Source organism: Populus euphratica, unplaced genomic scaffold, assembly GCF_000495115.2.
Source record: "Populus euphratica unplaced genomic scaffold, PopEup_1.0 scaffold331.1, whole genome shotgun sequence".
Taxonomy (NCBI): domain Eukaryota; kingdom Viridiplantae; phylum Streptophyta; class Magnoliopsida; order Malpighiales; family Salicaceae; genus Populus; species Populus euphratica.
Window position 1 is genome coordinate 48853 of NW_011500221.1, and position 13617 is coordinate 62469.

The 13617-nt window shown below is 33.1% G+C and overlaps 2 protein-coding genes across 2 annotated transcripts; both read right to left on the reverse strand.

Moving 5' to 3' along the window:
* Positions 1-2191: 2191 nt before the first annotated feature.
* Positions 2192-2872, reverse strand: LOC105112280 (uncharacterized). Its single transcript, XM_011007925.1, has 2 exons — positions 2666-2872; positions 2192-2566 (listed from the first exon to the last, which is right to left on the reverse strand). Exons 1-2 carry the CDS (start codon positions 2796-2798, stop codon positions 2274-2276), a joined length of 426 nt encoding a protein of 141 aa, XP_011006227.1. The 5' UTR covers positions 2799-2872; the 3' UTR covers positions 2192-2273.
* Positions 2873-4004: 1132 nt separating this feature from the next.
* Positions 4005-8669, reverse strand: LOC105112281 (serine/threonine-protein kinase At5g01020). The gene is made up of 6 exons (XM_011007926.1): positions 7977-8669; positions 7399-7748; positions 7143-7278; positions 6079-6215; positions 5842-5965; positions 4005-4899 (listed from the first exon to the last, which is right to left on the reverse strand). Exons 1-6 carry the CDS (start codon positions 8026-8028, stop codon positions 4400-4402), a joined length of 1299 nt encoding a protein of 432 aa, XP_011006228.1. The 5' UTR covers positions 8029-8669; the 3' UTR covers positions 4005-4399.
* Positions 8670-13617: the final 4948 nt, after the last annotated feature.

The window sequence follows — 13617 nt, forward strand, 5'->3', positions numbered from 1 at the left end:
GGATAAAAATTTTTTATGCAAGTGACCTAGCTGCTAAGGCAGCTCTTGTTGGATTAATATGTACAAGGGGTCTTGCCTAAATGATCATAATTTATATTAGTTTACTTGATAGATTATTACAGACTAAATTATTAGGTGGTATGTGCTTGTTAGGTAATCACATCCATCACCCTTGTTAAAATCCCATTAATTTATCAGCATCCAATTCAAATTTTATTTATTTATTGAAAAATAATTTTTTTTAAAGTAAATTTTTAAAAAATAAATTATTTTTTAATATTTGATAGTATAATAAAAAATAAATTGAAATTTTTTTTTCAACATTTAGTTATGTTATAAAAAATGAGTTGAAAAATAATTTATTAATAATTTATTTTTTAAAAATTTATTAAAATAATAAAAAATTATTGTGGTGAGCTTCGCATCTCGTAATAATATTTTATTTTTTTAATTCAAATTTATATATATAGTGGGCCACGCCGGTCTCAGCAAGGAATTGCTGTGGTGAGGTTCGCATCTCATAATAATATTTTTGGCATAAGATAAGAAAGAGCAGGTGTCAATCCGATAATCTCATCATCTCAACTCTTAAGAGATCGACACATTATGAATTAGCTAGCTTTTCATAAGTTCTATATATCCCCTCCTTTTCCTCTGACTTTCGCCAAACGTGGGGATGGATGGGGCTAGGATAAGCACTAGTACCTACGTGGTTTTCAAGTGAGTAAGCTTGAGCAAGTGCTTTTCCAGACATACGACTTCTCAAAAAATCCATTCGTAAAGCAATTCTATACAGGTATGCATGCGGATGCATGATTCACCGCCATTGACTGACTAAAATTCAATTCGATCGTTTCTAATGGATAAGAGTATAAAGTAGCGATACATAAGAGCAGCTATTACTATTAGTTCGACACACTCGTCGTCCCAATACATGATCACTCACTCCCCTCTTACTTTCTCTAATTAACCACACACATATGTGTAATGGATGCTAATTAATTCTCCTCCGTCCTTTCTAATTAATTAAGTGCGTGTTTGTCTAATTAAAATCCTAAACATGTTGATTACTGAGCATATACTTGGGAAATATAATTTTCGAAATTAATTCTTAGAGTTGCTACAGCAAATAGGATGTGGGTTGGAGTTTGATTTTTCATTTTCTTAACTCTTTAAAACCAATCTCATAATTATTGATTTCAATTCTATGGCTTTCAAACACCATGCATGTTAATTGGTATTCGATTTTAATCTTATTTGGCTGGTTTTCTGTGTTGAATTTTAATGGATAGAGAGTTTTGAGAATGGATACTCTTAGAGTCTTTGAATACTTTTTGGTGGGATAAAATCCTTACCTTAGCATCAATTTATTTTAGAGAACAAGATGATTATTGATAATATTTTAAAATTTAATATGCTTATGAATATGAGTTTCTGAGTATTTCGATACACAATTACGCAATTATGCAATTTTGAATCTCTCTCTCTCTCTCTCCTTCTGATGATGACGACGATAGGGTTAATTAGCAATGAAACTTCAATATATAGAAGACGACAAACAAAATGACAGCCAAAAATAGTTGCAGTTACATTAGGGTTTATCCTCCTTGTACTGTAGTGGGGCTTGGTACGAAAATGATCGAAAGCAACCCCCCACTATATACGCCTGTGAATTGTTTTCCAACGTACGTACGAATCAGAGCACTTAGATGTTGCAGGTGCGGCAAAATGAGGACCAACCATTTTTATTTTCATTTTTTTTTATTTTTTTTTCCTCTCTCTCTCTCTCTCTCTCTCTCGCATTAGTCTCCCTGTTACCATCATCGCATCTTCATCCTAATATCACATCACGCAACCCTTTTTTCCTTAAAAATTAATTAACCCAGGAATTGTCTTAGGGACCATTGATTAATTGCAGGAAAATTACAGTAATTTAAATAATTATATACTATTTTTATAGTGGTCCAGTATGATTGTTTTCTTCCCAATATCTCTTACAGATTCTGTATTTTTTAACCACAACAAAACAAATACTATTATTCTCTTAACTATGAAATCCCATATATATATATATATAGATATATCCATGCGTGAAACCAATTAAAAACATGAAGATTTGTGCAGACCAAAATGATTCTGAATTCATTTCAAGCAAGGGATGACTGGTGTCTACTTAAAGTAAGCCATGGAGTAAATTAATAAGGTTTTGATGTATAATACATATCAATTAATTGAAGATGGTTAAATTTATATATATGGCAAAGCAGTAGTAGCTAGACAGTAGCGCAAGAGGTACAATTACAGGTCTTGGGTACAAAAGCACAAACCCCATAAGGCTTGTTAGGAAGTCGGCAATCGATTCCGAAGCAGCAAGACATGGTGGCGCAGGTGGTGGTTGCTGCCCCAGCACAGCACTTGCATAGCAAACACAGCTGGAAAGGTGCTAGCCTTCTTCTCCACAAATCATCATCTCCCTTTCTTCCAATTACCCTGTACTCAGCTGCCTCCATAGGCCGGAATTCTCCTGCGGTAGAACTTAACGATGTGTTTACTGGAGAAGCCTCAACTGCAAATATATTAGTTACTTAGAAAGATTAATCAACTCCATGTCTATACATAGTGAGTCAAGATGAAGATTGAAAACCTTGCTCAGAAACCAACTTACCGGCTGGACTAATGATCAACAAAAGGATTGCTGATACTAATACTGCTAGTTTCGTGGAATAATTCATCTCAATAATATATGTCGGCTGACAAGCCAGAGAGGAGGCATGCAAAAGCTGCTTATGTACATACATACATGCATAGACGGAGAGGAGAGTTGAATTGAGGAATCAAATTATGTGTGGTGCGGAGCAGTCGCGGATTCAGAGTTTTTTAAATGAAAAGTTAAATTATTAATAAATCCTATATTATATTAAAAATTAATTTAAAACAAAAATACTAACTCATATTATGCAAAATTAATTTAAAAATAATTTTAAAATAAAAAAATTTACAAAAAGATAGTTTTTTTTTTAAAAAAAAAACTAACCTGTACCGATTAAAATCAGGATTGCATGTATGTTTTAATTCTTCTCCGGGCTCCAGCAAAACATAAATTATCTGATAAAAACAAAATATATATATATATATATATAATATTTAATTATTTATCCTGATTATTTTATAGGAAGGCACAAAAAAATTATCATAAAAAGGATTAATCTCAAGCTAAAATAATTTCAATTTTATAAATATCAATCTTTACTCACTAATAATAATTGAAATATTTATTTGCTTTTCTCATGAAAAATTTTTAATTTCATACAGTAATCAATTCAATTAAAAATTATATAACTTTTAAATAATTCAAAATAATTAAATCAATGTGTATTGTTCAAAATCTTGCAAGTATCTATAATTCACCTTATTTGATTCAAAACATCATATATATCAAAACCCTAAATTATTATAAACCTTAATATTTTCAATAACTAATTATAAAAAATAAAATTAAAATTAGATAAAAAAATAAATAAAAAAATAAAAGAAATTTATCTAAAATAAAAAAGATTACTTATTTAATTGGACTTGAAGATAGGGAAAGAGACAGCAACAACAGCTCAAAAAAAATAAAAAAAACTTTTGGATACTGAGTGGAAGAAAGAGAGAGAAAAAAGTTTGGGAAATTAGGAATGAGATGGAGTGAGTGCTGGAAACCTAAATATAAGATATATATTATATATATTATTTATTATATTAAAACACAAGTCAATAATATTTTCTTTGTGTCTTTGCGTGTGTCAACCTCCCTCACCATACTATTATATTATTGTTTAATATAAAAAATATTAAAAAAAAATAAAAGAACAATTACCTTCTTTTGACCATGCAAATGCATGAACGGAATAATGCCCGGACTGCGAGGCTAATTAATTCATATTATCAGCCCCCCTACCAGCTCAAGTGAGAATGCTCGGTGGTTCTCCTCGGCATCCGTTAACTGCTTACGCATCCAAATGCAAACAATCCGAGAGGGAAAATCATGACATTATTAATCAAGTTACAGTTCGGTATGAAGGGACTCTTAATTAAATGTACATGAACTCGAGGATATTTCCTCTAACATGCCTTCCTCAACACACAGGTAGAACATAACGCAAAGCTAGATGTCTCCTAAATAAGAAAAACTGCTTTCATTTGGCAATTCTCATTGCTGTGCAAACTTTGCTAGAAAATTGATACGAGCAACAAGTTAGCTAGCAGCAACTAACAGCTGGCTGGGGGTCAAGATGATAGAATGTACACCAAGTACAAACAGCAGCAAATTCACTCACGACTTAACAATCAGAAGTTGTCATTTAGAAAGATGGAGGGGGACGGAATGGCACACCAAATACATAGAAGGTGATATCGCTCATCTGACCCTGCACGCTGCAGGGCCACCAGGAGAGCAATTTGGATTGGGAGAACGACAGCTAGAACCAGGAACAACATCGTTGGTGAATCTCCGCATCCGGTAATCAGGGACCCCGCCCATTGCAAAAGCACTGGCACTACCTGTTAGGGTTGGGGTCAGTGACGATGATGAAACTCCATTGGCGCCATCATTGCTACATTGTAGAGGTTCCAAAGTTTCAACTACATCACTCATCAGGGGCCTCGCCTTTGGATTCTGGCTCAGACAGTAGTATGCCAGGCTGCAGGCTTTCTGTGCTGCCCTCACAGAGTACTGATTCTCCAGTCTTGGGTCAATTATTTGCAGCAACTTTCTCTTGTCGTTCAATTTTGGACGGGCCCAATCCACCAAGCTCTGCTCCTTGCCGGGTCTGGTCTTGTCAACTGACTTCCTTCCTGTCAATAGTTCCAGAAGAACTACTCCAAAACTGTATACGTCGCTTCTTGCAGTCAGGTGGCCTGCATGCCATATAAACTTTTTAAGAAAAGCAAGCGCGGATACATGCTTTTACACAAAGGCAATTTGGCACCCCTGCAGTGTCCATGAAATTAGGCACATGCATGCATAGCAATCACTGATTCATCATAGCATAAACCATAAACAACAAATTTAAGATGTGGATCGTGTGAAAAGTGACTTCAAAATCAAAAAAATGGCAGAGAAAGTAGGTGGTTGTCAATAAGCAAGTTACTTCTCAGTATTAAGGAAGCAGAAGATTGGGAATTACAACTGCTCCAAAGATTCCACACTACATTGATTCTGGGAAAGAACTGTGGTTGCCTGTGTTGAGCATTTTCCCCTTGAAATCAATATCAAAAGAATATGACATGTTCATTCTAGCTTCTGTCGATATAAATAATTTACTCTGGCTGTCAACCTACCAGAATCCTTGTCCATTCAATACAGGTTTGAACACGTGGTCATACAGGTTTCCTTTTATATTGTTTATTATTACAAGACTAACATTGCAAGTACTTGGGTGATTTTTGCATCATTGAATAGGGATTTTGAATGCTCGTAAATAATTTTGCATTGTCAGGCACATGGTAGCATCATCAAACTTCAAGCATTTTAAATTGTCAGATGTTTGATATGCCACCCTTATTTTTCCAATTCTTTTATTCAGCTAAAATGAAAATCTACATCATAACCTTATGAGATCCAAGTGAGAAACCATATATTTCTCAATGATGCTTATATCAGGTTATCCAACATTGCCACCCAATTCCTTAATTAACTAGTCGTTGCCAGGCAACCCTTAGAACTGATTTTTCTCCATACATACAGAAACACTGCTTGATCAATTCCTAGTTTAGGCTTCCTCTGATTTTTCTCCTTACCAAACCTTAGAATAAATAACACTGAGCCTCAAGAATTTTAGAGATTGTAGAGGTTCGTACCAGTCATTACATATTCAGGAGCAGCATAACCATAAGTACCCATCACTCGAGTTGATACATGAGTCTCATCACCTTGGGGTCCAGCTTTTGCAAGCCCAAAATCAGAGAGCTTGGCTGTGTAATCCTGTGAATGCATTGGTAACGAGTATTAGCACAGGTAACATGGAGGGACCGTCCTGTATCAAGAAAACCAAACAAGAAATCTCAGATAAATGACATATAAGAAACCCCACTTACAGAGTCCAGTAATATATTGGAAGTTTTGAAGTCCCGATATATAACTGGCCTTTCTGCATTGTGAAGAAAAGCAAGGCCTTTAGCAGCTCCAAGAGCAATCATCATTCTTGTGGCCCAAGATAATGGAACTGTTGCTTCTGGATTCCTCGGAAAAGTTCATAGCAACTCAAGTTAACAAAACATTGAGGTTACAGATTCTAATGCTAAGCAAGGTCGTGTATATGTTCTCAATAGAACTAACAAGTACAATCCATTTGGCACTAATAATCACAATATAAAATTGCTAAATTAAAGATTATACAAAATGATAGATCATCTATGTAGTTTCATCAATCACAGTATAGTACAATCTATTCATCCTTATGGTATATAATTTTTGATGAGTCTTGTATCTTTTCCCAAAGGAGAAACACCACCCAAGGAATTGAAAATCTAAACCGATATAATTTCTGAAACAATTAACATCACATTCCCTAAAAAAATCAAAACACAGGAAAGTTCTATAACACATCAGATTCAGAACTCTTCAATGAGAGAACCTCCCATACAGCAATAAATCTAGTTAATGAACCTAATTGGAATGCTAAAAAAAATATAGCAGCATATCCTCAGAGTAGTAAATTTATGTTTGATGCCATTTCAAATAACTGTTGTCAGTCGATGAATAGAACAAACAACTCATGTATTTCACAGACAACCACGGGACCGATGCTTATCATTCTTGAATTGGAACACATCAAAGGTGCCAGAACTATGAGTAAATTTTTCATTACAAAAGCAGCCATATCTCGAATGCAAGTGCTATGGCAGCAGAAATTATGCTTGCAACTAATTTCCGTGAAACATCAAAAGAAACAAGAGAAGGCAAAGAAAGCATCTTTTAGCAAAAAAAAAAAAAAGTAATCGTTGATGATAGCACCAAAAGTCAATAATACCATATTGTCATTTACAGCAGCAGCAATACCCTTTTCAGTCAAGACGGAGCAATAATTAGCATTAAAGATAGTAATTGGTAACAAGAAACACAATAATTGAAGAGGAACAAATGGCAAAAAAATACATACTTCGAAATAGATGATTCTCAAGGCTTCCTCGGAACATAAACTCATAAACAAGCAACCTATGATCATCCTCACAACAATACCCAATCAACTTCACCAAATTAGGATGCCTTAGCTGCCCCAGAAAGTTCACTTCCGTCTAGTAAACACAACAAAAAAGAAACAAGCACTATTCAATAAGCAGGAAAGACATGAAAGTGAGATGAAGTAAAAGGAGGTTGGGTTGGGCAAGGTCAATGCACGTTAAGCAGAGACATACAAGCCATTCACGGTGGCCTTGAAGACCCTCTCTATTTAGAACCTTGACAGCAACTGGAATAGATTTCAGGCCAACCCTGACATTCTCATCAATGTAGCCTTTATAAACCGTTCCAAACCCTCCTTCCCCAAGAATGTAATCAGAACGAAAGCTCTTGGTAATAGTCTCGAGTTCATACAAAGTGAAGGCTATAACATGGGTATAAAGAAGGGCATTCTTTCTTGAGTCTTCAAAGTTGCGTGGAGTTGAAGCAGGATCACTCAGATCTGAAACTGACCTAGTATGCTTCTTGTCTGACTGGCCGTTTTTAATTGATGTTGATGATGACAGTATGTGAAGCTGTTGTTGAACTGCACGCCCACCAAATTTCACACTCGTATAAATAATAAAGATTCAAACTTTCTTTTTATAAGCGAATAAAGATTCAAACTTTAAAAGATTTCGATGGAAAATCTCCAAAATTTCGAGCTTTATTAACGAAACCTTAAATACCCAGAAAGCAAAATGTAGAATACAAAAGAGAGAAATGGGGGGAGGGATAGATCTGGGGCTGAAACTAAAACGGGAAATTTAATAACCTTGAGCAGTGGAGACAACAGCAGATTCTTCTCTAGTGCCGCAGTTGCCCATCTTGATTACCTGTACTAGAAATGTTGTGACAGTGACTTTGAAGACTTATTAGTAGTAGGGGTAAGGCAGGAGCAGAAGCAGCAGCAGATAATGGTAGAATGGCTGTCCTGATAATGCAGCGGCCTACTTGTTTCATTCTTGGCTACTTTTTTTCCCCACTGCCTCCCCCCTTGACACTCTTTGTCTCTCTCTCTCTCTCTCTCTCTCTCTCTCTCTCACTGTTACCAGTGTTTTTATTATATTAAATAAAAAAGGAAAAATTGAAATATTTAAGCAACCCATGATTTATAGAAGTAGTTGTTAATTAATAATTAAGATTACATTACATTATTGCATGCTGAGACTGAGCAATACTATATACCCTACTACTAACACAGGTTACTAGTAAAACTTGTTATAAAAAGAAATAGCTATCCCAAGAAAAGGGAAAACGGATCTTTTTGTATGGATGATAGATATCAGACAGTGGGTGGAGAGAGGATCTGTGAATCCCCTCCGGCCCCTATTTGCTATTGCAAAGGTGTGTAGGACCACTCAGTCAGTGAGGGTCAGTTAGACACGAACCCTCCTCCTATTGATGCTTCTTCTTTCAACTACACTTCGCTTTCATAACTACTTTTCTACTATTATAACTCCAAATTACCTCAAGGGCTTTGCTTGCTTTGTCTGAAAATGGCTTTGGTCCTTTTCAAAGCAAAGCTTATCTTCTTTGTAACCGCAATCATTTATAAGACTAGTAGATGTGCGCTGCGCTTTGGGGCCGCGTATTTTTTTTCTTAAAAATATATTTTAGTGCCTTTAAGAAGAAACAAAAATTTGTGATCAGCGTTATTCACATCGCTTAGTCAACTAAAATGTTTTTATTTTAATTAGATAATGAAACAAGATAGATAACGATGCTAACAAATTCATCAAATAAAAAAATGATCCAAAAAATAACATGGAAAAAAACTTTCTTTTGAAAAAGGTGAAAAACAGGAAGGCTAAATTCATAAATAATTAAACATGAGAGGATAAAATTAAATAAAAAAATTAGTTTAATTCAATCTAAATTCTTAAATTAGCATGACAAACATGAATGTCTTATAATAAAAATCAAGTGAATCTAGATTAACCCTCTAAATATATAGTTTACATCATGATATTATAATAACCCAATAGAAATAGAAACATAAAACCCATATCTTTAAAAAAAACAATATCAAATAATGAATAAGAAAAAAATAAGTAGAAAAAAAACAATATCAACCTATGTTTAAATTTATAACTCAGGTCATTAGACCGGAAGTACTTTATTTGAAAAAACCATGAAACTTAGTCTCTTAAACAATCAAATAGAATGATAAAATTTAAAAAAAAAAATCAATTCATCACTAAAGGATGAAACCTAAAAAATAATTAAATGTCAAAAAAATACCAAAGTAAAAAAATTATCAAACAAAGAATAAGAACCAAATATGACATAAAAAATAAAATAAGGTTAAATGATGAAGGTAAATTTAATTAAGAAAATGATAGAAAATAAAATAAAATAAATAGCAATTGAAAGAATATGAATCAAATCTAAAAAGAAAAAATTAAAAGAGGATGAAATTATAAAAAAAAAAATCTAATTTTATAACTCATTTAAAATAAAAAAAAATAGTAATAAAGAGAAGAGAGATCAAATTTGAACAAAAAAAATATATTGAAAGGATGGTTTGGATTTTTAAAATACCAAGTGCAAAAACCGAGGTAAAGAGCAAAAAAAAAAAAGAAAAGAAAAGAAAAAGTTCATCAATGTCAAACCAAATATGATAATGCCATATATGTTGTCATGGGAGGGAAGGGATGTCAAGACAAATTTAACCAAATTAAAGAAGCTCATCATTTATCGTTGAAAGCCTTTACATATTGCTGAAAAGTAATGGGACATCTAACACATTGATGCTTATTTTACATTCACTTTCTACCTTTTTTTTATTAATAATTATATTTATTAAAAAACTAAATTGTCCCTAACTCAATATGAATATAACAAGTTTACTTTGAAAAGACGAAATAGCTTTTAGATGACAAGTTTTTTTTTATTTTGAAGGCCTTTTGCATCATTTAATTGTTTTAACCATGATGAAAAGAAAAAAAATACCCCTGGATTACAATTCATTGTTTTTAACTTTTTATGGGCTCTTTAGTAATCTAATTGTGTTAAAAAAGTAAAAAGTTAAAGTTGTTTTTGGTTAATTACATAATGACTTAATAGCCCATTGGAAAAGATTAGATTAGATTACCCACAACACCAAACCCTTTGATTTGTTTTGGAAAAATAAAATAATAATTACATTATAATAATAAACAGGTAAATCAAGTATATGTACACACTAAATTTACAAAGTGTTTTAACTTTTTTGTTAGTTTAATTTCATTTCCTAGTTATGTTAGTTACTTTGTAAGGATTAAAAAATGGTTCTCCATTCCTAGAGTTTCCATCTAATAAAGTCTCAAAAATTCAAATAACTTAGGATCAAAGCTCCTAGGTTAGATTATTGATTAATGAATTGGTCATACCAATCTCATCCATTTTTTATAGACAAGGTGATTGATAGCTTGTATTTGGTGTTTGATTAGTCAAATTGACTTGTAACTAATACCTGCAAAAGGTCTCTTTTAGTGGAGGTAGAGATTATTTTTTTAAAAAGAAAAAATATAATAATATTCTAAATAGATACTCTAAATATATATATATATATATATATATATATGATAAAGAGTGAAGATTGTGAACTTTTATTTTGAAGGTCTCATGATGTATTTATAGTCAATAAGTTTTGGCTTTTTATGGAGAAAATAGGCTAGAGTGTAACTTTATTTCTGTGATATTTTAAGTTGCATTATGATTTGTATTCCACTAAAAGATGGATACATGACTGACCATGATAGATTTAAGACCTCTTGGGGCTTGGCTTGACATACTATTGAGCCCAATCGGGGTTAGGTATGTCTAGCACTAGACCCAGCACACCTTCATTGGGACATGTTTGGTGCTAGCTCGTGCCAGCTCAGCACACCCAAAAATTCAGGAAAATTTATACTCGTATTTTTTTTATTTGTGATTCATTAGTAAAGATATACTAATAAAATATTAATTCATTAATAGCCCTTTATTTTTTATGATACAATATACAAAGACTTTAATTAATCTCCTAATTCAGGTAGAGTGGTGAGTTTTGTTTGGATAAAAAGGGTTAAGCTTGGAAATATGCTTATGGACTGGAAAAAATTCTTTCAGACATAAAAGACCAAAAATGTATACTTAGAAAAGTTCTAAGAGATTGAGCGTTCCATGCTCATCATCTATATAAATTTTTAAGTGGCCATATGGAACCCAATGGGGGTGAACCCTTACTTAGAAATTTCTAAGTAATTATAGGTTACTTGGAGAGTGAGAGCATGTAGCTTTCTTAGCATTGTCATGAGCTTACAAACCCTCTACTGAAAAGTGGTCATCATGATCTCTCTTTTTTTCACGAGGTATGAGAGCCTCTTACTGAAGAACGGTGATTAAATAATGTTTTTATTTGTACTAAGAAAACCAAGTTCATCCTTTAAAAATTGGTGCATATAGCACTGAGAAGATTATATCCGTCACTTGGAGAGTGGTATATAATTCTAAGAGATCAGGGGTTTCATGCCCATCATCTATACAAATTCTTAAGTGGCCATATGGAACTTGATGGGGGTGAACTTATACTTTGAAATTTCTAAATGATTACAGGTTATTTAGAGAGTGAGAACCTATAGCTTTCCCAACATTATCATGAGCTTAAAAACCTTCTACTAAAAAATGGTCATTATGATCCTTTTTTTATGAAGCATGAGAGCCCCTTATTAAAAAGCGGTAATTAAATGATGTTTCTATTTGTACTAGAAAAACCAAGTTCATCCATTGGAGATTGGTACATATAGCATTGAAAAGATTACGTCCATCACTTGGAGAGTGGTACATAATGCATTGGTGAGATCACGTTTATTCCTTGAAGAGTGATGCATATAACACTAGAAAGATTATGTTCATCCCTTGAAAAGTGATATATAACACTAAGAAGACTATATTCATCCCTTTGAAAGTGGTTTATATAGAATTAGGAAGACTACGTTCATTCTTTTCTAGGATAATTGTATATTCTTAGGATAAGTGTTGAGGAGCCTTTAGCCATCATATTCAAGAAACTTATATTTTTATTAAAGATTATATATGCTAAGATGATCTGAGTGATAAGTATAAAGGAGGTTTTTAAAAGGAAACATGTCTTGAAGGTGATGCAAAGATGTTTGCTTAGAATACCTTGATTACTTTACTTGAAAGGTTAGTTACATTGGTTTTCCTTATAAAAATAAGGAGGTCTATGTCATAGCAAATTGGCATCTTCAACTCATATGTGATTTTTCATGAATTGCTTCAGTTTAGACAAGCTTTTATCTGGTAAGATATAAAGTTTTCTTAAAAAAAACATGTTTCTTTACTCCTCTTATCAAGGCTTTTAAGGCCATTGACTCAATCAATTCTTCCACTTTAAATAACTCCTCATTGAATCTCCTCAAATATCCCTATGTATACTCTCCCTCTTATTAGGCAACACTTAAAAACTTTATGGATTTTTTTTTTACAAGTATATTGTTGTTAAAATGTGTCATTAGCTTAACTCATAAGTCATTGAATCCTGTAATAGAGTTTGGTTTCAAGTTGTTATACCAAACATGCATAAATCCTCTAAAGGTTATAAGGAGTTGAGTTATGGTATTGGATGATCAAATCCAAGCTACTGTGTATATTTTTGCATATGTTTTCTTGGGTTGATCAAGTTATCATAGTTGTCCAAACTCATTTTCATGGAAATATAATATTTAGAGAGTCAAGTGCTTAATATGCATTTAGACAAAGAATAAACTCTTCACTAATATGGGCTATAGACATTCTCATAGATATGCTTATACACATATTGTTTTTTAGTTTTTTATTTGTTGGGCTCTTTAAAGCCTAACGAGCTTGGCGTAGAATGATAATTACAATGATTGATGTCTGTCTTATAGTAACTAGAAAGAGTACATTCAAAGTATTTACTTTGTGCATAGGTGTGGTGATGATCCTTTGAAAGACTTGCACAAATATCATTCTTACTAGTCTCCCCTAGGTAATGTAATCATTTTACAAGCTTATTGTGTAGCTGGTGGTCGTGACATTGAGACATTGTGTATTGTTAAGGGTGCTAAGACTTGTTAGGGGTGACAAGCTTTGATTTTACCCCCAAGTTGTCAACACGGCCTAGGTGAGGAGTTGCACATGACTGATAAGTGTTTAAGCTCTTGTTAGGTAAGAGTGTTCGCGATAATGAGTTGGGCCGCGTCCAAGTCTAGAAGGGAATTGGTTGTGCACCAAAAAATGCCCTGGAAATGCTAAAGCAAGTTTTATAAAGAAACTTATGGCTTTTTTATTAGTCTTTCTCATAAACAACACCATTAAAAAAAATCCAAATAACCTAGGAACAAGGCTTTAGGGTTAGATAATCAGTTAATCAATTGGTTCTAGTAATCTCATTCATTCTTTATAAC

Bases quoted from the DNA above. Each gene is read 5' to 3' on its own strand.
- LOC105112281 (XM_011007926.1), bottom strand. From the start codon at position 8,028: ATGGGCAACTGCGGCACTAGAGAAGAATCTGCTGTTGTCTCCACTGCT. The intron at 7,279-7,398 runs GTATGTCTCTGC...TGTGTTTACTAG, and splicing joins AAGGCCACCGTGAATGGCTT to ACGGAAGTGAACTTTCTGGG. The intron at 6,216-7,142 runs GTATGTATTTTT...CGAGGAATCCAG, and splicing joins TGAGAATCATCTATTTCGAA to AAGCAACAGTTCCATTATCT.
- LOC105112280 (XM_011007925.1), bottom strand. From the start codon at position 2,798: ATGTATGTACATAAGCAGCTTTTGCATGCCTCCTCTCTGGCTTGTCAG. The intron at 2,567-2,665 runs GTAAGTTGGTTT...ATATATTTGCAG, and splicing joins GTTGATCATTAGTCCAGCCG to TTGAGGCTTCTCCAGTAAAC.